Source organism: Anser cygnoides, chromosome 2, assembly GCF_040182565.1.
Source record: "Anser cygnoides isolate HZ-2024a breed goose chromosome 2, Taihu_goose_T2T_genome, whole genome shotgun sequence".
NCBI lineage: Eukaryota > Metazoa > Chordata > Aves > Anseriformes > Anatidae > Anser > Anser cygnoides.
The window spans coordinates 60,429,756-60,455,746 of record NC_089874.1 but is presented as its reverse complement, the minus strand read 5'-3'; the positions used below and the strand labels follow the sequence as shown (position 1 = coordinate 60,455,746).

The 25,991-nt window shown below is 41.0% G+C and overlaps 1 protein-coding gene across 12 annotated transcripts in view; it reads right to left on the bottom strand.

Annotated features, from left to right (window-relative positions):
• Nucleotides 1-25,991, bottom strand: part of GLI3 (GLI family zinc finger 3) — a 217,767-nt gene that overhangs the window by 23,650 nt on the left and 168,126 nt on the right. For 11 of the 12 annotated variants that reach the window (XM_048046387.2, XM_048046391.2, XM_066992190.1 and 8 more), the window contains 3 exons: nucleotides 20,656-20,872; nucleotides 19,088-19,204; nucleotides 17,642-17,782 (listed from right to left, as the gene is read on the bottom strand). In XM_048046387.2, coding sequence (XP_047902344.2) covers nucleotides 17,642-17,782; nucleotides 19,088-19,204; nucleotides 20,656-20,872 — 475 coding nt within the window. The remainder of the gene's footprint in view (nucleotides 1-17,641; nucleotides 17,783-19,087; nucleotides 19,205-20,655; nucleotides 20,873-25,991) is intronic. The other variant, XM_048046392.2, reaches the window with a different exon arrangement.

Below are 25,991 nucleotides of genomic sequence, written 5' to 3'. Positions count from 1 at the left end.
TGCTAATTCAAAGGACAAAACCCAGCAGGACTGTTTTCTTCTCACCTCCCTGCTTCAGCTGAAAATATAGGTCTGATTATTTTTCTTCATCTCTCTACACTAACAACAGCAACAAAAGTTCTCAATCCACTAGTTAAAAAATAAATTTTAAAAAGTTTTCATTCTGTTTCTCCTTTTGTTCTCTTGCAATAAATTCTGTAGTTGTCTCTGTTGCCTATCAATAGGTTAAACATATCCAACTTGTATGTTTAAATGCTAAAGACAGAGAAGTCCCCAAGGATACGTCAATCGTTGGCTCCTGTACAAAGAAAATACTGTATTTTCCTCAGAAGAGCTTTCTGTGGCAATTTAAACACAGTGAGACAGACACAATATCCTGGAGAGAGGAAAACCTGCCTTATTACATTCCTGACCCAAGAGAAAGGATCTGCCCTTAGGACATAAAGAGAATCAGTGGGGAGGAAAAGAAGAGAAAAGTTATCTAATCCTAAAAATAAAGGCAGCGGTTCATAATACAGCATGACCTTTTCTTAATCTCTGATGTAGTAGTTATACAGTATGGATATAATACCAGCAGAGAAAACAGAGCTTGCTCATCAGGCTGAGAAACAATTCTCTTAGACTGTGTCTATGTTTCCAGGTTTTGGACAGCTTTTTGGTAGGCTTTGAGATATTTTGTGGAGGGAATGGAACTTATAGGATATTGTGAGGATTCTTTCCCAATAACATCACATCTTGTTCTTGTTTCATTTAATACACATATATTCACATATACAGTACAGTTAACTCTGTTAGCAGTAACATGCAGCTGCATCAAGGGCAATGTTTTACAGCTCTCTCTTGATTTCCTGTGTAAAAGCATGCAGCTGTAAAGCAATGGGCAAAATCTGCATCTTTATTTCCTAAAACTGAAAATTTAATAAATGAGATTCTGCCAGAACATCAACATAAATGTCGTGGATATTAATCATTCCACTTTTACAGCAGTAGGAAAGATGCTTTGATGACTCTCAGCTTTGTTTCTTCTCTGATGTTGCCTTCCATAACTCTGTCTAAAAATCAAGTGCCATCTCTTTCTTGAAAGTTGCATTCTTGTATTAGTAGCTGGGAGGTTAATAGGTGAAACTGGCATGTTACGGGAATTCATGCTTTCTTTATTCTTTTTTCCAAGTATACGGAAATAATTTTTCAGAACATGCTGCTGTGATAACTGGGCCTTGCAAGTTCCTCCAGCACTGATGCTCTGTCTTGCATTTACCCTACTTTAAACAGGGTATCACAGCTTCCATATTTTGTGATGTTAATGAACAACAAAAAAAAGTTCCACCTCTCTCTCCAATCACCTCATTCTGTGACGTGCCCAAGGACAGGGCTAACTGCATCTGTGTGAGAGAACTGTGGCAGAGAAGTGAATGCACTGAAAGCAGAAACCATGAAGCAGGTGCTCAAGTCAGCTGTCCTCCAACAGGAATGCTATGGTTATGTCTCTGCCGTCCAAGGGTATGCCCTCCTCTCATGAGAACTGCTGCTGAAGGGGAGAAAGATGTTACAGTATGACTGTGAGGATGACCTGGGGCATAGGGAAGAAGAGACACCCCCACTGCTCCTGCAAGGGTACAAGGGGCCAGCTGCAAGCTGTCTGCCCATGGCATTTCTCCCAACCACTTTGTCCTAACCCATCCACTGCGTGCATTAGTTTTCTACTCTGGCTGCCCTCTTGGTTGCTTCCACCACAGTGCTCCCGGTGCTCAATATTCTGTATTAGGTGCTTCACCTCACTGTGTGGACACTTAAAACTCTCCTCCATCTTCCACTAGCTCCAGCATCTTTCGTGGTTCTTCCTGTGCACGTTTGGCTGCACAGGTACAGAGCTGCACTGAACGTGTAATGTCTAAGCTACAAGACCTGGTCAAAAGAAAGCATTTTGCTGCAGGGTCAACCTTTTGGATAAGGCAGCCTTACAGGTAGAACCCCACTATAAACTTCATCTTCAACAAGAGTTCAGATATTGCAGAAATCACTTTAAGAACAATGATTTTACATACCCATGTTTGGCTCAGTTCTACTTTGTATTTCTTATGCTCTTACCATTTAGGTCCCCAAATTACATCCACATTTAAGAGTTACCTGTCTTTGGTGTAAAGTTCATGTGAAACAAATTAGGTTAATTTGGTGCCTGCAGCATAAACCAAGAGACTCAAGACAGACTAGCGAAGAGAAAAGAGGAGGGAAGAGGGAGAAACTCTGCAGCAATGAAGGAGCATTCAAGCTGGGCTCATAAGGATAGGGCTGGAAGAAGAGTCTAAAGAAAGGCCACTTGTTAAAAGATCTAAGACCCACAGCTGACCAAGTGATGAGACTGTGCTGTTGGCCTTTACAACGCAACAGTGACAGAACGTGGTCTGCTCCCAAATCCTATAGCTAGCCCTGCACTGATGATCTTCAGCCTGTTCTGCCTGATTTCCTTCATTCTTTCCCTGCCTCCTCTCTATCTGTCACACATGCACACAAGCTCTCCCCACAGGCCTACTGTGAGCTGGCTACAGACCCAAATGCTACAGAGCGAGATGCAAGAACAATTCCTGCCTTCAGGAAACAGCTTTGTGGCATGACTGCTGGGAGGCACAAAGCCTCCTCCTGCTGCAGCCTTACAAGAGGGGAGCTCCACGCTCCTCCAGATATCAGTTACACATTCCTCTCTCAATCTAGTCAAAACAGTAGCGTACGAACAAGGGCAGAGTTTTTCCTACAGTTGGACGGGGAAGAGGGTAAAAACTGAAAATCTACCCTTCAGTAGGTCTCACATTATCTGTGAGTGCTGCATAGAAAATACGCTGCCTGTTACCTTCTAGGAGTGACTGAATACGGGAGGACAGAAAACTACCTGAGGCTCAAGTTCAAAATTTTTTGCTTCATGATCTTTGCTTTTAGGGATAAAAATTGATTTTGCATGCAACTGCTAGAGAATTTCCACGAAAACCAAGTTTAAACCCCTCACATTAAAACTCCCTCACAGGCAGTATCCAATGTGAGCAATGGCTGACTTCCTTCGTTACAGTTCTGAACTCACACACAGCTGTGCACACTCTTTAACAAAAACATGCAAGAAAAACAGGACTTACCTTAAATATATACATATATATATATATATATATATAAACACCCCAGTACTTCGCACTACTACAGATGTTAGTGTAACATACTTTAAAGCCTATATCTGGGCTTTTCTCACTGGCATAGGAAGATCTGCTGCCAGCACACTTGAGAAGAAAGTCACCATAAAGAAGCATTACACTAAGACATTTCATCGTATTTGCAAATGGCATGAAGAAGGAAAATGCCATCTCAGTTTTGCAAGAGGCACATCAGCACACATGAGGTAGAAGTACTACATACTTCAGATGTTTTCCCATTGCTTAAATTTCCCATTGCTGCAGAAGACAAAAGTCTATAGGCCTCCTTCCTGCCACCATAATTCATCTGACTTCAATGGAAATCAGACCTGCTGTATATATTAAACCTGAAATTAACTATTCTCCCCCTGTATTGTTTGGCTTTGATAAATTCCAGCCATTGCTCCTAGCTGAGATGAGCAGATCTCGATTCTGTGAGCTGCTCTGCTCACATGGGGTCTTATGGGGGCTCAGAGCCTGTTAAACTTGATTGGGTCCAACCACACTGAGCTCTCTGCAGGAGTGGGGCTTTAGCAGCTCTTATACTTAGTTATTGAGCAGTGGGTTCAAACTATGCTCAAAGTAATAATATTTTCCTTTAAAATAGGGCATGTTAACAAGAAAATAAAATGGGACGAGATTTCTAACCTTTACATTCCAGACCAGACTGGTGGAGCCAAGAAATAAATGCTCAATAGTAAAGATGCCTAGAGCAGAAAGAAATGTAAGTAAAAAAGAACCCAGCAAAATATCCCAAGAACTGTGGTGCACAAAACGAATATATAAAGCCAGAGCTATTTTACAGAAATTGTATGGCTTTAATAACAAAAATCTGTTAAAATTTATACTGCCTTTCAGTGCCCGGTTTTGGAAATAGGCTGCAAGCAGGTTAGTACCAACAGGCTCTTTGAGTTAAACTGTTAGCATACATTATGGCAGTTTTATATCATTTTATATTAGCAGAGACAAACCACTTAATCTCATGAGCCAACTTATAAATCTATGGAAGGGTACAGCAAGACAGAATAAGGAAAAGTCAAAAAGTATCATTTTAATAAGATTTTGAAGACTTCCAAACTCCCAGTCTGGTACAGTGGGTCATCCATCTACACAGAAGGATTTGCAAAATACTTGATCCCTTAAAAAAAAAAAAAAAAAAGACACTGCCTTTTTTTTTTTTTAATGGAAAAGACCATGCTCCTAATGGGGTGGAATAGCAAGGTAAATGTCAGATAGTTAAATGGACTCTACTCCTCAGGGTATATTAAACATACAGCTAGTAACACTAAGCAGACTAAGTAGACAGGACTTGCTGAACAGTATGAGCTTCGTTTAGTTCAACCTCGGACCAGATTTTGTAAAACCACGCACTTTCTTCTGCTCTTAATACTTTGATTACAGCACAGATAACACTGATCCACTTGAAGTGAAAGAAAATACACTCTTCAGCTGGACTTACCTGTGTAAATCAGTACATCTTTTTAATTTTATTATATTTTGAGAGCCCTATGCTTACTGCATGAACACGTTCCAATTGCCTGTACAATAAAAATACCAGTACTTTGTTTGCAGAGAGACATTGTTGAATAGAGGGATTTCTTTCAACAAATGCACTTAGGTGTCTCCTTATATGTAATCTAAGAAAGCTGCAGGTTAGATTAGGAGATAATGCCTGATCCACTTTTCGCAATTAAATGCACAATAAAAAACTTTGAGAAAGCTATGAACACAGTGACTTAAAACACCCAACACTTCTCACAGAATCTAGAAAGAAAAATTATGGCAGTGATAAGCATTATCAAAATCTTCACTAGGTAATGTATGTTTTAATACTTGTTTCATCACAGAGGAAATGCTAGCAGAATTAATGCATCAGTGGGTAACAAGCAGCACTGTGTTACAGCCATGACATCACAATTGGAGGAGATATTTTGGGCTCTTCCTTTCTAATATCTCTGAGAAACATTTCTAACAAGCTTCAGCATGCAGAACAGTTTATCGCTCCTCTGAGACCTCCCTTGGCTTTTGTTCATCAAACGTCCATTTAGAATTTATCTTTCACGCCCTTGCTAGGCTTGGGCATCCCAGCCACATCGTGGCAAAGTCAGGGTTAGCAAAGGTCTCTATCACATGTTAGAAGTTGGTTGTCCTTGATATTCTTTTACCTCTTTTGTGCCATGGGATAACATTTTCTATTCTCTTGTACATACCACAGACACACTTGTGTTGCAGCCAGACTTCAGCCCTATGTTGGAGCAACTGGAATGAAAACTGAGTAGGACCTTAGAGTAGAACAAGATGGTTATCACCTACCACACCTAGAAAAGAGCCAAAGCCAATTTTCTTTCTGTCCTGCATTCCACACACGAACTTTAATTTACTTGCAGTGAACTTACAGGTGCTTCTGGTAACTAAAAATCAATCCTAAACAGCCTGGTTTATCTCAAAGATTCATCTCATCTGAGTACCACTGTGGCACTATTTGAAGGGGAAGACCTGCACTGGCAGTCAAGCCCCCAAGTCTGCAGGAGAAAACCAAAGGGCAGCCTCAGCGAGAAGCCTGCATCTTTGCAACTCTCCCTCATCCAAAAAACTATCTGAGCTAGCGCCTGGCGCCTTCAGAGTGTGATATAAACCACACTTCTTTGTTCAGGCTTATTTTACTAACCGTAAGTGTCGGAATCCCCTTGGCAATTAATTTCCTGGCTGGTAATCCCTTGGCTCTGATCCACACGGAGAAAGTGGCTGCACCGGAGGCGAGGTGTGCAAGGCACATGCTCCAGCTTTGCAGAATGAAGTGGTCTCTTGATTTAAGTGACAGTGGCCAAGCCTGAAAACTTTGTATGTGCCCTGCATAATGAAGCAATCTAAGTTCATTGTTAAACGCTCTTTAAGCTGAGTGTAATGTGGCAAACTGTCAAATACTGCAGGTAGGATTTTCTTGGTTATCTGTGGCAGTATTAGAAATGCTTTAGCCACAAGAAAGATGTGCAAAAGTTGTCTCAACACTAGCAAAATACAGATATATACATAGTATAATAATCAGCACTGACAACAGTTTAAGGGATAAAGCCTTAACTCTACTAACTTTAAGAAAAATTTCAGTAACAACAAAAAAAAAACCCAATACCATGTACCCATAATATTTTAAACTACTATATTCTCAGCTCTTGTACGGAGGTACAAAACTCTTTTAGGAATTCTGCCTAGTGCTGAAATCTGCAGTTCAGAGCTACAGAAATGCCTCTCCCTCGTAGCCAGGCAAGATAGGTTTGGCCAGTTTTGATGCATATATTTTTAAGGTCTTTTGAGAAAAAGCGATAGAGAAGCTGTGTGGGTGTAATTCCTATAAATGGCCAAACTCTGGAAAAAATCTTGACTAAGTTTCCACTAGTTTGAGACAAAGTCTCTCACAGGAGGCAGAAAGTTGGTACTGTGCTCACATGTGCTGGGAAAAGAAGAGTTGAGATACTATCTTTTTAATTAACTTGGCCTAAACTGATGCAGTCTTAAATGAAGCACTCTGATCCTGAATTCCTCAAATTAGGAAGCATCAGAACTAAATAAATACCAGAAACTCGTTTGTCCTTCACACTCCAGAATATTTAAAAAAACAAAAAGTATTTGATCTCTCTGGATGCACCCCACTTCCACATCATCCTGACATATATGCACCTTAAACAAGGATCATAAATAAAACCACTGCCAAGGGATTAACTGCAAAACCGGGCAGTGAGCATTTTAGGTACAAATACTTGTGGAGCAAGCTCTTGCTGTCACTGAAAACATTCAGAAAAAGGTCCCTGAATTCAAGGGATGTTGCCCACTGCTGGGGTAAGGTGCTAACTAGGAGCAAAGGATGGGCTTAGCTACGCTGTGCTTCTCTCTGAAAATTTAGAGAGTTCCTACCTGCCGCTGTGCTGCTGCTGTTCTTTCTTTTAGTGCTTTCTTGACACATGTAGGAAAGGATAAAAGCCTAATGGGTGCGAGTGTCAGCACAATATAAATTACTGCAAGGAAAAACTTGATGCATGGCTTGGGATCTGAAAGAGGAATGTCCACCATTGTTTGTGATTATGGATCACATCACAATCTAATAGCAATTTTTATTTAATCAATAATTTCCATGCTGAACAGACAGCCCTGTTACAGAGAATCGACAAACAGGTACTGATAGCGACAAGGCTTGTTATTAATCTTTACCCTGCCAACATATCAACCAAACTACTGTAAAAAAGCACCACCGAGACAGATTTAGAAGTAGGTCTTTCTTTTTCTTTCTTTCTCTCTTTTTTCGTCTTCTTTCTTTCCTTCCTTCCCTCCTTTTCTTTCTTTTCTCTTTTTCTTTTCTTTTTAGCTACACCTCCATTCCTCTTTTCCCTTTCCAGGTACGTAACATTTCATACAATTTATATTCTAAGTTTATTTGAAAAACCTGGGGCTTGAATTACACAGAAAGGCAATTCATATTAAGCAATTTTACAAATCAGTGGGACCTAGCCCAGTGCTCAGTGTTAGCCATTATAGGCTAATAAATCATACTTTCTCTTTGAGATGTCAATCGCCAAAGTGCTTTGTAAAAATGTTGGCATCTGTAATTCAGCTAAGTCTTTTCATCTTGAAATAAGATGCTCCAGACTGATAACAAGAATAATCCTCTCTTGATCAAAAAAAAAATCTGCATTTTACCAATTAAAGCTGCTGCCAGAAGCCAAACGGAGCAGCACTGAGACTCCACTGTAGTTTATCTCTGCTAAACACAAGGAGGGATACAGTTAGAGCTTTGTTTCATTTTCAGCTTGACTACTTTATCTCACAGAGAACTGCAGCATCTCAGCCCTGTGATACACGCAAGAATGGCATAGACAGACCTCATACCTACAGTGCAAGCCACCAGAGGACCCACTCCTGACCAACATCACCCATTCATTTTATAGATTAGGCACCTTGAAGAAAAGTCACGCTCACATGAAAGTTTGACCACTGAAAAACATTAAATTTGGTTAACCATAAAAGGCTTGCATGCTCTTTTTTCTTTTTCTTTTTTTTTTCCCTATTAAGAGGTTACACAAGCAAAAGCGGCTGCAAAAATCAATGCACACAGACCAGCCCTCAAAACCAAATGCAGAATCCACACTTGAGCCTGTATGCAGATTGCCCATCCTTGCCTTCAGTTGTACATGCCTATCTGCCACTTCTGTCTGTGAGGAAGCACGTCCACGTGCAATAGCTTCCACATGCAATGGCTGGGCCTACACTCATGGATTTCAGCTCTTCCAGGCACCAGGTTTCTATGAGCAAAACGTTTTGGGTACAATAAGGGTGGCTAAGAGGGGAGAACATGGCACTTGTGACAAAGATAGGAAGGTAGGAAGATAAAATCCTACTCTTCTTGAGGTGGGTGACAAAAGCAGTGCAGAAACACATCATGCAGAACAGAGGCCTCCAGGAAGCGTGTTGTAGATGTTCCACTGGTTCACCATCACAAGACAAGCTACATAACAGCAAATCACTCGGTCGGCAGTAGCACAGCAGGAAAAACCTGCACAGAAATGGCAGCTCTGTCCAGGGAAACATGCTTTACCTTGGCCCTTTGGACAGGGCTGAATGGTATCCGTCAATGCACACATCCAACATTCCCTGCAATGCCCAGGCAGCAAAAGCAGCAGGCAGCGATTTCTGTTTTCTCTCTTCTACACGATATGCCAACCAGAGTCAAGAGCTGAAGAGCCAGCTCACTTTGCAGCTTTACTTCTGTCTATGCCTTCATCACTCAGGCAGCATGGTCTCCCTTGGGACTTGGCTGCCAGCTTTTTATCCTACACTTCCCCAAAAAACTGGGAGCCACCCATGAAACATCACTAACCTGGAAGAGCTCACTAGCTCAGCTGTCAGGGCAAATAAACACTAAATAAATGCGTATGTCCACAAACCATCTGAAAAGTGTTTTGTGACTAAAACCACACAGAGCCGCCAAGCCTTGCTCACTGTCATGCGTGGCCTTCGCATTAAAGTGCCCGCTTGTTCTAATTTCAATCTAAAAGGCTAGAGTAATTTCTCCGGGCACAGGAGGAGCACTGCTCAGTCCCTACCCGCAGCAGCCAGAAGGAAGTGCTACTTCAACTACATAGCATAGCTTAGCAATCTCTTTCAGGGACACCGATTCAGAGGCAATGACTTTGGCAATTCACATGAACAGTAGCCATAGCAGCAGCAGAGTAACAACAAGTTTTCCTAATGCTGTGAAAGAAATGCTAATTACAGAGGAATTAAAATATAAAAAAATGATTACATTTCTCACTCTAAATCCCCTCTTAATACTTCACAGATTAGGGTGGATTTATTTTTTTGTAAACCTTTCTCTATCAAAAAAAAATCCCCACTTTTTTTTTCCCCTTCTCCTCTGTGATTCATCAAAAGCCAGACTCTAGGTAGGGGAACTGCTGATGCTGGAGTGCTCGAGAGGACCCCAGCCAAAGCACAGCTGGCCTTCAGGTCAAGCCCAGAGTAAATGAGATCCCTTCACAAAGCAGCAGCGCTGGCTTTTAACACTGCTGGAAGGCAGAGGGCATCGCGGCGGTGGTGCAGAGCAGGGATGTGCCGGGAAGGCAAGCGGGAACTGTGCTGGACCCTGGAGGCTGCTGGTGCTCCACGGAGCACAGAGAAAACAGCAGCGAGGTCCGTCTGTGGTTACTTAACCTTAAAACCCTCCGGCACTGACATGGTTACCTCTGAGAGGGGGTTAAAAGACGTACTTCAGGGAAACAAGTCTGTGTTAGATACCGCTGTGGAAACCAAGAGAGAGTGAACATGCACTTAGGGGCAGAGACCAGCTTTATTAGCGTTGGGATGGGATGTAATGAACTGCTGGGACACAAACAATGCCACTGTTCTGGCGCACTTTAAAGCTGCAGGTTCAGCTGCCTATAACCTAGCACAGTAAGGTGGCGTCTTAATTACAACTTTGCCTTTACATGGACAGCAAGGAGGAGATTTTGAAATCTAAACACTAAACATTCACTCCAAACTTCTGTACAGATCTTTCTCACAATTATTTACTTTTGCTGTATAATCTCTTCTCCCTCTCTCTCCTCTCCCTCCCTCCCTCACAACTACAAAGATCCAATACACTGAGGGGATGCACAAGCTGAAGAAAAACTTTGCATGGTATTTGATTGCCTCTAAAGCAGCTCCCTGCCTTCCCAAAATTGTCCCAGCCTTCAGTCCAAGCCCTGGGCTTGTATCACTTGAAGAACGTTTTCTTTTGCACACAGCATTGCTTCTCCAAATACAGGGCAGGGTCTAGACTCCGCAGAGCAAAAAATAAAATAAGATGAAATAGAATAAAACCACCAGGAAAAAAAACAAAACAAACAAAAATAATACCTTTGCTGTTGTACGTAAAACATTCTCCCTCTGTCAGGGAAAAAAAAAAAAAAGATTACTATAATGGATTTCATGTCCTTATCTATTCCTTACTCTTTTCAATTTAAAGGAAACATTTCTGAACCTTTCAGGGCAGTGGCTGCCATTGTCACACACAATGAGACTCGGGATGAAGCATTTCTGTGTTACTGCACTAGGACCAAACAAAATCATAATGGAAATGCACTGAAAACAGCCTCTGCAAAGTATAATAATAATAATAATAATAATAATAATAATAATAATAATAAATCCCTGCACATATTCACATGCACGTAGTGCCACCAAATCCCTTTTGGATTGTGAAGGGGCTGGGGCCTCACCTGTACCACAAGGAGTTGCAAGCATACCTCCAGAGCCAAGAGAAAAGAAATAGCTAATGCACCGAGGATAATCTGCCTTCTGGGGCAGCTGTTTTTTAATTGCCTACTTCAAGGTGTAGATGCCTGCCCACACAAATGTGAACAGCACCACATCATTGTCAGCTCAGGGGTAGGCAAAGCGTGACTCTTCCGTTCATTTACGGCTCTGTCACTGCAGCTATTACTCAGGGGAACTGCTCTCATCTCAAGGAGTGGCTTATTCCCTTACTGTAGTTGGATCCTTTTTAGTGTAGAGAGGTGAAACTCCCTCCAGTCCTTACCTGCCCTTCTCCAATGACAGAGGAGCTGAGGAAGAAGCCATAGGCCAAGAGCAGTAAGAGGGCGGGAGAGTTTCAAAAGTCTATTGACTTTAGGTGTCCCTGTTTCTGGGTGTCCCAAATGACCTGCTCCTAAAGGGTCTGGTCCCTCAGAGAGCAGTGTGCTCCCCATCTCCCAGTAAACCAAGTTTTTCAGTGTTTTGAGGTGATGAAGGCACCCCAAATCACTGCAGATGCTGCAAAACTTATAAAAAAAGATGGAGATCAAATTTTGCTCAGTCAGATAATGACAGGACAGGGGAAATGGTTTTAAACTAAAAGAGGGGAGATTTAGATTAGATGTTAGGAGGAAATTCTTCACTGAGAGGGTGGTGAGGCACTGGAACAGGTTGCCCAGAGAAGCTGTGGATGCCCCATCCCTGGAAGTGTTCAAGGCCAGGCTGGATGGGGCTTTGGGCAACCTGGTCTGGTGGGAGGTGTCCCTGCCTATTGCAGGGGGTTGGAACTGGGTGGTCTTTAAGGCCCCTTCCAGCCCATACCATGTTATGATTCTATGAAAACCTGAGCTGAGCTAGTCTGTGGATACAGCCCAGGCTTTATGGAGGAGCAGAGGGCAAAAACCTTCAGAAACTCAGCTCAGGGAACCTCACAAAATGGTTCTTCTGGGTATCTTCAGCACACTGCGACTACCTTGGCAACATATGGGTACCTGAGAAACACAAGAAACTTTCCTTTTGAGTGAGGTGCAGTAAGAGAGCCTGGCAGAGCATTAAGAGTGACTGCCCAGGGGATTGCCAGGGGACTGCTTCAGTCACCAGGGCTTGGAAGAAAGGCAGGAAGACCTCAGCAAATGAAATTCTGAGTGTAAGCCATCGCTGTCAGTTTAGGGCTTTTTGATCTCATCTAATCAAATATAACAACGAGAGAATTTTATTGCTGCACAATTAAGGAGAAAACACTAACAAAAAATAGCTCTGCAGTTCTTCAAGCATGCTTTTGAATAAAAAAATAATTATCATCAAGGCTACACAGCAAGGGGGATGAGAAATAGGCAGGACTGCATTTTTCTGATTGCCATTGTATTAATATTTAACAATAACTTCAGTCATTTCCTTGAAGGATAATTTTCTTAAACAAACTTTTATCTTTAGTGTCTAACGCTTTTGCAATATTTTATTCTTAAACTGATTTCTGGGGGGGAAAAAAAAGAAGACAAACTGCAACAAAAAGCAGATTTATAAAAATATACAATATCTTATTAGCTTCTGGGCGCCCAAGTGCATTTATCACATATTTAAAACAAACTTGAGCTCAGCTAAGCCCAATTATAATATCTCGCTGGGCAGAGAAATTAATTAAACAGCTGAATGATAAAGACCCCAGCAGCAAACTGAGGCTTTAAAATAAATAAGATTTTTTTTTTTTAATAAGAAGAAGGGAAAGAAAGAAATCCATAACACACATGTTCAAATGGTAACGTGAGCAATCTTTACAGAAGCGCAATGCAATGTAAATAAGACTACCTGGCAGGCGACCACAGCAGCAGCTCTAATGCTGCTCTCCGACTTTGTGATTTGCTAATGTGAAACACACGCACCCCTTTTGCACCAAGTTCAAATAACCCTGGGATCCCAGCTGTGCAGCTCAGCGACTGAACCAGAACAAGGGCAGAACTTGTCAGGATTTAAGAGCTTTCAGCAAAACCCTTCAATTGCAGCCGGTGCCCTATTCCATAGAAGGATATCAATTATAGATAGTGACTTGCTTTAGCAGGGCAGTCAGTACTGTCAGACACTACACAGACAACCATGAAGAATCATGAATCTTTCTATTAACTGTAAGAGAGGGAAAAAAAAAAATGGATGGATGGGTGCTATAAATAAGGCAGAGCATGTGAATGGTTTAACACCTTGCCTTTTGGTGTATGTATCATGAAAATTTAACCATGCTGAATTCTAAGTGGCACGTATCGCTTGAAAATAAGAGCTCCCACACCAAAATCATTACGATGTCAAAGCCTTCTGGGTGGGTCAATAACAATTCTTTTATGTAGCTTTTTAGTTATTTATTCATAGCAGCCCAGGTCCTGTTCATAAATTCAGTCAGAAAACATTGTCTCTTGGGGCCTAAACACACTATCACTAGCGCCCACATTTTACACTAATAACAGCAGGAATTCACTACAGAAAATAAAGCAGAAAAATGCCAGTGTATGCTGACCATTGTGCCCAAGACCGCTATTTCTGCTGTAAAGCTGTACTACATATTCAAACACAAGTATGTTTGTATTTACTGTTTCATATATGCCATATTACACATCACTACGCAATGCAGACATGGCTAGAATCTGATTCACCTATTCTTGATTTCAGAGTAAATCAGGTTCTACAATTTCCAGAAAGGTAATAATGCTATCCTCATGTGACAGAAAAACTGGAGTATACACGAACAAACCCACACTTACTTCTTTCAAAATACAAGTGTATGTACTTGTGGATTCATCCTGTACATGATGGGAGTAATAATATCTATAATGTGAGCTTGTGTATTGTGTATTGTATATGTGTATTGTGGAAAAGATGTCCTGAGGTCCACTCTACCTAGTGGGACTGGAATTCATTCTAATGTACCCAACCCTTTAGCAAACAAACAAACAAACAAAAAAAAACCAGCTAGCAACAGCCTTCCATCTTTTCCCTAAACACTGCAGTTCCTCTAAAATTTTCGGAAACAAAGCTTGGGCAACAACAGTCTGTTCTGCACCACTGGAGGTTTTGGGTCTGATTCCTTATTAAATGTGCATGGCCATAAAGAGTAGCCTTATTCCTCTGAAAAAAGGGAGAAAAAAAGACATTCATTGTAAAACTACTAGCCCAAGCAAATCCCAAAAACTCAGCCTTATCAGGATGTACAGGAATGCTTTTAAAGTCTTCTTCTGAAAAAAATGACCTTACATTTTAACATTTAAAATGACCTTACATTTTACTGCATTTTACAATTTTTTCTTTTCCCAGCCAAACTTCCAAAGCTCAGTGAACTGGCTTAGAGAGCTACAGTTGTACAGGTGAAAGGATGCTGTGAATACCTCCAAGTAAAATATACGAATTTTGGAGTGGGTGACAGGAGAGGGTTTCCTTGCAATCCTTCGTAAAGGTCTACATAGCTCACTCTCAGTTTCACTACAGAGTTCACTTGACTACTGTTAGTCAAGAAGGTACACGATATGACATCACATGCAGGTAGCCACCCAACTTCTGAACACGTCTAGCTCTTCTCACACAGACCATCCCCACTGACTGTCAGGGAAAACAGGGATGCTGACAGATGTCATGTGAATGAGTCTTGCCAGGACAATTTAAGCCTTTTATTACCTTCATCTATTCCACGTGCCCCTGTCTTGGTGATTACTACCCCTCAGTAAAATTAACAAAACAGGAAAGTTACCCGTGTTTTTGATGTTCCAGGTGGCAGTCCAATATCTTACTTCGAACCACACTTCAGCCTCGGCTGGAGCAACTACCTGATGCTCTGCCAAGTCTGCCAGCAGGCCAGGAAGCACCCGCAGAGGCAACACAGAAGAGCCCTGCTGCAAGATGTGAAGGTTGATATCTATTATCCTGCAAAGCCCTGAACCTGCTGGGAAGCATAGCATGATCCTAGCTACAGGCCTACCTGTACACAAGCCAGCTCAGGTACCTCCAGTCAGCACTGAAGAGGCTGACGTACATGTCCCTGGAGTCACAGCGTGAAGACAACCCAATGCCCACATCCAGGCCATTCCTTCCTTTGCATTTAAGCAGCATCTAGTACCACAGGACTCTGGGCTTGACAAGGCCTCCACCTGCTACTGCAATGTAAATATTACTGAGTAAAGATGTGCTCATGCCAGAGGCACATTCTCTGTGCCTAACACAGGTGCACACGTGCATACACCAAGTCAGAAGCTCAGCCATGGCTATTTGCGTCTGCTCATATTTACCCACAAGTACTTGGGTACGAGGCCATGAGCCACAGCAGTGGGGAGATTTTCAAGGACTGAACCGCTGCTTGGGGACTTAACACTTTCTTCCAGAGCCGCACACTTAAGCAAAGCTGGGACTGCTCTGTCATGAAGCCCTACCGAGATCCGGACTTCATTTCCAGCACTGCTGCAGGTGTGCATCAAGGGGCTGCGACAATCAAGGGCTGACAAAACATGAGGGAGACAGAGCAGGGCCACCCTTTCAAACAGTTAGATGTCTCAAGCCCTTTTGCAATTCTGGACAGAAATAACTCGCTCAAGTCCACACAGCAGGCTGCTGCCAGAGCAGCAAAAGAAATCACAAAGCAGGGCCCCATCCCTGAGTCACGCTGACTCTGGCAGTGTGATTTGAGCTACTTGAATGTGATGGTTGTGATCAGGATGATGATCCTATTGTCTTCAGGGTCTCAAGTCAGGAGTTGTGCCTCATAATCTTAAATGCCATAACATATGTAAATCTTGAGCCCTGCCAAAAAGAACTCCTTGTGTCACAGAAACCTGTTTTTTGGTTTTGTTTTGTTTTTTCCTCTGCCTGTGTTTATGGCTGGAGAAACCCTTTTCAGATGTTGCCATCATGCAAAACCATAAGGAATACATTTTTTTCAGAGAATTCTTGCTGTTGATCTTTATAATACTGCCAGATTTGCTATGAAAACACATTAGAAACAACAAATTCTTTTTTTTTAAATAACAATCCCACTTTAATTCACCTGCAGCTATAAAGCATTAGCTATTAGGTAACAGGCACAGTGGAATTCAATTAAATTTTGTATCTGCAACTTCAAAAAATCCTCTTCTTTTTTTTTTTTCATTTCCAAGGGCACCTTTATTCTGAATTTCTCTTTTATTTCATATATTTTGGTGTAAATTATTTATCATCATTGCTGGGATCATTTCTGAATATTAAGAACGGTTTTCCAGGCATCATAAAGCCTTAGCCTTACAATTATGAGCAGATATAAAGATCATGCCTGTGCAGAGCACCAGATGATGTCAATCAGTCTGTTTGCACAGAATCAATTGCAAGACCGACACTTGATCTTTCAAATGTGTCCAACCCTTTGCAGCAGCCTTTCATATAGAATTTCTTCCCAAAAAGATATTAAAACATTAAAAGGCTCTCTCCTCACATTTCATTTTGTCCTATCAAAATGTTAGGATACTTTTTGCACAAAAAGTGTCTAAAGAACTCTCCCCAAAAGGTCACATATTTGCCTTTAGTTCAGTTCATGATATTCTTTAATTTATTATTACTGTTATTGTTACTGTCACTACTGCTACTACTACTACCAATAATAAAAAATAAGAAACTGAATACTTGATGAATAATTTCCATCACCATCACGCTGTCACACCCAGCAAGTGAAAGCTGGCATTGATTTACTGAAGTCAGCTTTGCAGCATCAATTTACCATTGTGCATAGTGTTTGGAAATATATGATGGTTGATTTTTATTTTTTTTTCAATTTGTGGGAAAAGTACATTTTTCAACATGTTATTTCAGTACTATTGGCCATATTATGTAATAGATCTTGCAAGATCTCCAGGAAAGTATTAAACATTTTTCTACAATAAGTATGATTCTGACACACTGACAATTTGCTGAAGAGGGTCCTCTCTAATGTGTACTATGAATTCATTTTTTTTCAGAGTATTTAGATAAGCTCAATGACATTTAAGAGGTGCTACTATCTAAGCGGTTGGAAATGGTGGGGGGTGTTGTACTTGGTAGGTTACATTCTGAATTTTGGTGGTTCATTTTCTAGCTTACAATATTAAAAAATAGTAATAATTTCCTTCAGCAAATGGAGGAGAAGAAAAACGAGACAGATACAGCTAATATGTTTGCATAAATAGCGAACCCTACAGTTTGCTTTTGCTAAAAGGACTGAACTAACTCTGTCTTTATGTATTTAGCCAAATAATCCACTTCAGTTTTCACACAACAGTAAATTGATACAAAAAAGCTGCAAACCCTTAGGGAAGGGGAAGAACTCCCCTTGCCCATTTCTAGTGTTACAGTCCCTTTTGGGGAAAAAAAATCAAACTTGGCTAAAGGTTAATAATAATTCATGTCCAGCTTACTATTACTCAATAACTATCAAAGTCTCTAACTCAAAATAGCGTTTGCTGGCTTACAGGATCAGAGCCATTACAATCTCTATTGAAGACTTTATTGAATTTTACACTAAGCTTTAGCTGACTGAACAGGTCAAGCACTGTGGCTCAGAGTTTTCTTTATTCTCAGAAACTCATAAACCCCTCTCCAGTTTGCAGTGCTGTTAGCTAAGAAACTTGACTCAGCATAGGGTCAGAGAACCTGACCCCCATGAAAAAGGTCATATAGTTTTAAAACACGGTTCCTGAATACCATTAACTTACATGCACTAGCTGTTCCTGCGTGTCAAACTCCCGGGAACAGCCTTCCCAATGGCAGTTTGTCTCATAGACCACTTCAGGCTCCTGTTTGCTTTCATCTTTGTCCCCTTCCTCCTTTACCAGGGTCATTCCTTCTGGCTGTTCCTGGAGAGAAGAAAAAAACAGGCATGAGGAGAGGAGAGAGGAAATTCTGAAATGGAGGAGGAGAAGTGAATTACTTCAGCATTGAAAGAAAGACAGAGTAGGGGGGGAAACAGATTATTATACCCTCAGTTCACTCTGTTATTCTGGTCTACGAAATATAATAGCTCAAAACAGGCCTGGTAAACCAAAACCATGTGCCAGCTATATGTGTAAAATGTATTTTTCTTCCCCAGAAGTATTCACTGCAGAGAATTTATAAAAAATAAAATCCATTCACATGTCAGTTAAAATCAAACTGTAAAGGCCCGCTTCCTTTTCCCTGTATTTATGCAGCTCTTTATTTGCACACTTGCCCTAATTATACAGAAGTAGTAGTAGTGAAAAAGACATTATTCCATATAGTTGAATTAACTGGAATTTGTCTTTACTGCTACAGTTGGACATAAATCGCATCACCAGTTATCCAAAATGTGTTTGCATTGCTAATCCAGTGACAGTTTTGCACATAAAAGTCTTTCCAAGAACAGACTTGTAATTTTCAGTCCTCTTGTCAGTCTTTTCTTGTCCATGATATGTACATAAAAGGGGTAAGCAAGGAAAGACAGTATTTAATTTTGGTTTTTGATTCTCCACCTTCAGTTCCTCAAAGTGAATGCCTCTCCCAGCTTGTGCTGGCTCAGGGTGAGAGTACGACGTTGACGTAAACATTCGGTTCGGATTATGAACTCATGCTATTTCTCCATTTCAACCCTGCTGAGGGATTTAGATGGATCTTGTTTTATATGTTTTCATGGATTCTCTCACAAGATCAAGTCACTGATTCACTGACCCGCCTTTCGTCACTGTAAATCACGAGTCACTTTACTAAAACCAGCGGGATCAACCAGTAAGGAAAGTGCAGCAAGCGAGACCGCAGGCCAACAACGAGGCCTCAAAGCAGCTCAGTGCTAAGATCTGTTAAAAGTCCATGTGGCATAAATATTTTTGCCGAATGGAAAACCCATCCTGAACAAAGACACAAATATCTTTGGTTCTCTTTTCCGTGGAGAACAGCGGGTGGAGCACTCAGTGAACCAACAGAGGCGTTTCTCCCTCAGCCTCCTTCCTCTCTGCCCTCATTCTGTAGCAAAGTAAGGCCTCGCTGCTCAGGTTAAATCCTGTACTCAGTCCCTCGCTACCATGAGCTGTGTGTGTGTACGACATGAAGGCTTTTAAGGGGGCAGGAGTGCTAAAAACATGGGAAAGGTGTGCTTTCCCTCCAGCAGTGAGAAAAAAAGGCTTATGACTGTAAGCTGAAGGCCATACCTGCATGCTTCCTGCGCCCGGGCTGGGGAGGTCCTCATCGGGCTTTATCTTGGAGCGCTTGTTGTGCATTGGATCTCCAGTGCTGCTCACTGCAGACTCACTTGTGGGTTTGTTCTGCTGCAGGCAGTTGTTTGTTTTTTGTGTTTTTTTTTTTCCCCCAAAAAAGACAAAATTAGACTGTGATAAATATGTAGCTCCCAACAGAAATATGCAGCATCTGCTCAGCAACTTTATTTGGAGAAGCTACACTGTTAATTATATTGGATATGCAATTACATTGTGTTTCAATTACATAGCATTAACTTGTGGAAGAGCTGCATCACTCAACCTTGTAATGGAGCAGGGAGGGAACAGGAAGGAGAGCATTTGATGTAATTCCTTGCTACAAACCAATGCTGTTTTTGTCAGGCCAGGGAGGGGTAGGAAGGACTTGATTTTCCACATAATGATGACTTCAGAAAGGCAACTTTGAAAAGCGAAATCACTATGCACTAGTTAGAATAAACACGAGAAGATGATTTTTTTTACACTTGGAGGAAAAGTTTCCCCACTTTATGTCTGTATGCAACATCTCAGCTCTTTTATTGTATTTCCCTTACAATGATGGACAGGGAGGAAAATTGAACACAAGCATGAATATCTCTGCTGAAAAATCCTAGATGAAGTCCTGGATTCTCTAAAGTCAACAGCAAAACTAACATTGACATAAACAGGCCGGAATCTTGTTTTCCCTCTTGCTGTGCTAGACTGAACACCGTTATCTACACCTGCAAATGGATCTTGTAGAAATCCAGAGATCTTTTAGAGATATCTGAACTTGCACAGACCCCACAAAAAATCAATATGCTTCCCACAGCAGTATATTCTGTTTCTGCATTTGTAAAAGCTAGCCAGAAGACAAACAGCTCCCAGACTGATAAATAACCTATCCCAAGTCATCTGGAAACAAACCACATGAGTTAATAAAAAAACAAAACAAGAACTATGCACATTATGGGCCTGATTCCCTGCTGCACATCTCCAGCTTTTGAGAACACAGCTTTGCTCAATGAAATGACTAATTCCAACCCACTAAGTCCAATTTTGCATAAAGCAGAGGAAAAAAAAAAAAAAAACTTCAAACCTCTGTACAATCTTTGAGCTGCTCTGTACTCACACCCATTCCGGATGGCAGAATGTGACTCTGTGTCCAGAGGTATGCCAGTCAGCCTGATTTTGAGGTGAAGATGCTAAGCTTGAAAACATTAAGTGTTTCAGTGTGTTTTTTCCCCTTCTCTGCTCCCTACCTGTATTAAGTTGTCTGACTCGGGAAAGACAGGTTGGAATGAGAAGCCGCTGCAGCACACTGAAATATTTATAAGGACTAAAAGGCATGCTACCAATCAGGAACACTGAGTATATGCCTGTGATTTATAATAACGGGACTGCAAATGCTATAGCTGCAAGAAAACTGTTATCGAAGGGTCTCCGTGTCAGTGGTGATTAATTGCCAAAAAGACAATGTGATTTGTTTCATTTTTTCATTTTTAAATTATTAGGGTGCAAAGGTTTCTTTTGTTGTCTCTCACCTGTGTGGACTCAGAAGGCCCAGAGCTGACCTGGACAGGGTTCAGGACACTGGGGATGCCGGGGATAGGTCTCTGGGTAGGAAAAGTTGGAGCAGGGTGGATGAGAGGAGGGCTGTGTCCAAAGGCTGAACCCAGGGTTTGCTGACGACTTATAATTTGCTGATGCATTTGCTGGAGGGATACTGGTGTAGGAGGGTATGTGAAACTCAGAGCAGGGCTGAATTTGGGAGAAAAAGGAGGGAAAAGGAAGGAAAATGAGGTGGGTCATTACTGTATGGAACTGTACAGATTAAACCCTTAAAATATATTTAATATATTTACATTAATTGAAGTCAGATCCCTCCCTCCCCTCATGTCTTTCCTCATGCCCCAAAGGCTGATAAATCCAACTTTTAAACCCAGAATTGGTCTGGATTTACTAGTGAACACAAAAATGAGACCATAACAAAACATAACATCTTTTCCTAACATTTACCACAAAACCGCAAGAAAGCTGAGTAAAATAAAATTCAGAAAAACTGAAATAAAAGGCAAGCAGTTCAATAACAGCTATTTATTGCAATAACAAACTTTATATAAAGAAAAAGGATGGGTGCCTACATGCTTTATAGTACTTTTATTGATAATGCAGTTCCCCTATGTTCGCCTGTATGAAGCAGTTCCTTTAATCTTGGCTCATGCTACGCTCTTTCATATGTCTCTAGATCTTATTACAAGAGGAGAGAAAATCAATTGGTTAAATGTGTTCTGAACACCGTACTTGTCATATCACTCTTTTGTTTGCAAAGATGGAAAGCTCAGTTCATCCAGAATGTCACCTAAAGAATTTCCATCAGTGCCGTTTGGTTACAGAAACTGATGGATTAACCTTTCCCCTCTGAAATTGGTGATCAATGAGTTTCAATGTAGAAATATTCCAATGGGAAAGCACTTCTTCTTTCGGTTAAACAACATTAAATGTCTATTAAAGCCCATTATGCATGTTAATACCTGTCATCACTTCATTACTTCACTGTATTTCCCAGACTACTGTGACTTTGGAGGAAATTACACTGCCATCTAAGGACCTATTTTGTGGGTAGTGCCAAAGCATTCTTCGTGTCATACTTAAAAAATAAATGGTACAGAGCTAAATCTTCACACACAGAAATGTGAGATTCTCCTGTAAACACTTTCCAATAACTTACAACCACAGCAAAAAGAAAAAGGAAGAAACAGGGTATTAATTGATTTTTTTTTCTTTAAAAAAGATCAGTTCAAAAGAGCCCTACAAATTTAAAACATCAAGTCTTAAAAGAAGGGTGCAGGCATAATACCTTTTAATAATCAAGGCTTCTTCTAATGTCAAAAGCGTGGACTTAATCCAAATTTACAGTCTCGAGTCTTAATTGCTGTTACTGTTAAGTGTATTAACTGAAAATAGTGTGATACAAAAAGAGCTGAAATCATTTCAACCATTTTAAGTAATACTTCTACAAGAATTCTGTGTTCATTAATCTGACTATACATTTTGTCTGTTTGACTCCAATCCATAAAGAGACAGCTTCAATGTGATTACATTACTATTATTCCTGGTGAGAACTGTGCATTACAATAGTTTGCCCATTTAGGACAGAATATCATTAAGAATACCCTGGGAGAATTTTACTGGTCTTTGAGGAACTCTCTTTTCATTTTGCATTGTATTCTTTTTAATAAAGGGAGGCAGAAACGGAGTGAAAACAGTAATTGTTCACAGCAAGAGTTAGGGAGAAATCAGTAATAATATTCAGTTATTGCAGCTCTATAGTCCCTGCTAGTGTTCCTGTAAGCAACCATGAATGATTACAGCACGACTTAGCTAAGGTAGCCACTATGGATGATTGATAGGACATTAATCAAAAGATGCATATCAGGCTCAGAATTTGTTCACAGCTTTCTTCTAATAGCTGATTTCATGTTCACTGAGCTCTATGCCAGTTTGTTCAATTTATTCTTCAGTGTACAAGCCATTCATCAAAGAACACAATGATTTAACACCCATTTTCCTTTTTAGTAACAAACATTACTAAGTGTAACTACTCTGGTCTGTTCATTAAAAAACATACAATTACAATGTCATACATGAAGCTGTAACAACGCCTCTTTACTATATCCCTGCATCTATCTTGCTACATACACTGTAAGTTAATCTTGTGTACTTCAAACAGTAGACGGCACCATCCTGAAGATGCTATCAAATCCTCCGAGATCAACAAATGCAACGTGCAAACAATTTGGATGAAGTATTTTATTTCTCTGTAAGAAGTTAGTACCTAGGACATTTTCACCCCTTAGCTGAATCAGTTTAAAAGAAAAAATAAGTGGTCTCATTTCATTTGGAGCTGCAAGTACCTAACACTCTTAGAAACACAGTCTTTTATTATTCTTATTATTTGATTTCTAGGTGTTTAAGCATGCACAGCAATACCTAGCTTTGCAAGTCCCAGTTCAAAAGCTTGGCAATACTCTCCAAATCCCACACAATAAAATGACAAATTTAGGATTCATCCACAGGACATGACTGCCTTAAGTGTAGATCCTGCCTATCGGCTCTGTGAATACAGATACATGAGCATCTGCATCTAACATTAATTTTTAACCTATCCAGAGCACAGGAGATCACTCCCAAACAGTTCAGGAGGTGCAGGAGGGTACCGCTGTGATCTGAATTTATTTTTAGCTCAGTAGGAGGCTGTTATGGTGCCGGTGATAAGGACTCAGGAAGTTGGATGGGTAAGAGAAAGCTTTGGCCCTGAGTACGAAAAAATAGTGTGGGAGCCCCAAGATGTATGCACACAATTTGCACTTAATGTACCTCATATATATTTACTGGAGTTTGGCAATATTCTCGCCTCTGTCCCTCCAAAGATGCGAAACGACTGCTGTGCCAACAGGGTATTTTTAGTCAGTTATCCCTGCTTTGCATTCTCTACCCCACAGAGAGCAACACAAAAAGAGATGATGCCTCCAATGGCAAAACACCTTTTTAACTAAAGGACGAGAGTGGCTCCACTTTAACAAATATAGAAGACAGTCTCGCTGGCCTGCAGTGACATGCCTTACAGCAGTACAGTGCAAGCGCTTAAAAGTTAAGTAAGTATATTTGTTATTCCTTTGTACATAAATACACATGGCTTCCATCAAAAGGATAAATTTTACCCCACAGAGATGCCCTCTTTCTTTACATCTTCTCTAACACCACATGGAGCCTCCAGAAGTAGGATGCTAAGCCAGGCATTTCTGACTTTTGTCCAGACATTATCTTAGCTAGGGGCTCTTACTGGAAAACAATGACACCAGCAGCAAATGCATTGAGACACAGATGCACAGATGTGCTGAGGAAAGGAGGAGGAATCCTTATTTCTTTAGTATCTTTCTTTTGTCCAGTACCCAACAGCACAGGGCTGAGACTGAGGTACTAGGATTTTCCTATGGAGTCTGGCAACTTGCTTTACATTCTTTCCAAACTTCACAGCCCCCAGACTGAAACAAGAAGGAGATCACGAAGGAGCAGAGGAATAGGTTAGCAACTAGCCAGAACATCTGAGGAAGAGTACTCAGAAATGGTGATAACAGTTCAGGCACCAGGGTATTTCTTAAATATCTCAGACAGCTGCCTTCAAATAATTCTCTCCAACTGGTTCTGGAGAGCTCTTCATAAGGCAAGATGACCTGGCTCAGTTTATGTCACCCTTAGGCGAGATGCTGTCACTGGGCAACTTGGCCAATTTTTCTGATCTGAAAAGATCAGAAAGACCTTAAGGAACAGAAGGTGTCAGGTCTTTCTCTGCCTTTCAGAAACCATTTAGGCTACTCAACAATAAAATTCATATTGTGGGCCAAAACGAAGAAAAAAAAATCAAAACTTACAACATTGCTGGCACAGAGCGCTCTGTTGGGAAGGGAGACCTGGATTTCTCCTTGCCTTCCCAAAGTTTTTAATGTACTTTGTCCAATAACTCGTGAGTATAAGGCGCATACAGAAACTCTGTAGCCCAGACTCCCCTCAGAGATCCCTGGAGATCCCTCGGCCTTGCCCGGCAGCTGTGTGCCCTCTTGATGGCCCCACCAACCCCACGTTGTTTTCTGGTCAGGAGGCCAGCATCAACAGGAAGGACGGGCTGTGGCACCACCTGACCTTGACCGGCCATTCTAGCCATGTTTGCTTAGAATTGCACCTACATGGCAATGCTGTCACTCAGTGACTGCCTAAAACTCATGCTCAGAGGTGGTAAACAAGGCCTGAAAGTAGTGATTTTGAGAGCTACAAGTCCACATCTATTGAAAACCACAAGCATTTTTGAAAAAGTGATGAGTGGCTTTGGAGGCCTCAATTTGCATCATGTTTCTTTGAAGACACCTTCAAGGGGCTACAGTCCAGACATGGGGTACTCAACACTTTCAAAGTCCAGAGGCCAAAAGAACACAAAATGGCTGCCCCAGTCTTTCACATTTTCCAAAACAACAGTTACTTACGAAACATCTTGAATTCACAGAAATGTGAGTGAATTATGAACGTTTTTCTTCCATCTACTTAGGAAAGAAAATCTATACCACTAGAGAGAATCTGATTTGTATTTTTGTTACAGACTAGTTTTTTTTTTGACAAAGGAGGAGAGGAAAAAAGGAAAAGATGAATGTTTATAAGACCACTAGTAAACTACATGAAGGTTATCTTTTCAGTTGTTTATGGGGGGTAAGGGTTAGAAAAAAAATGTGTGATACTTCTACTTAAACATTCAATAACTCATATTTAATGACAGAATAGCCCACCAGTGATGTCATTTATTTTTCCATACTGTGGGCTTCCGTGTCTGTCTGTCAGTCTGTCTCTCTCTTTCTCTTCTCCTCTGCAAAGTCTCAAACTCCCTTCACCGGAGGTAAAGCAGGGCAGTGAACTACATTGCAATTACATGAGCACATCAAATTTTAAGGAACTGACTTCAAGAAGAAGAAAAACAGACATTATAATCAAAACCAAACTTTGTGGCTACTTTGTGGCTGTCCTACTAACAAGGTCGTCCAGTTTCTGGTCACAGCTGCAGAATTTACCGCAAAACAGCTGTGAATTCAAAGTCAGGAAAAATTCCTTCTTTCCTATACATCGCATAGGTGTGCCTAAGCAGACAGGCTGACTCAAAAATGCAGAGGAGATCCTGATCTTGTGAAAACTCTGAGGATAGTTGAGTTGTATCACAAAAGTTTCCTCGTGTCATGATGGTTTTCCTATCCTCACAAAAACTGTTGAAGATACCTTTCTTACAACACACACAGCTCTGCAAGATCTGATACACACAAGTACAACGCAAGTGCTC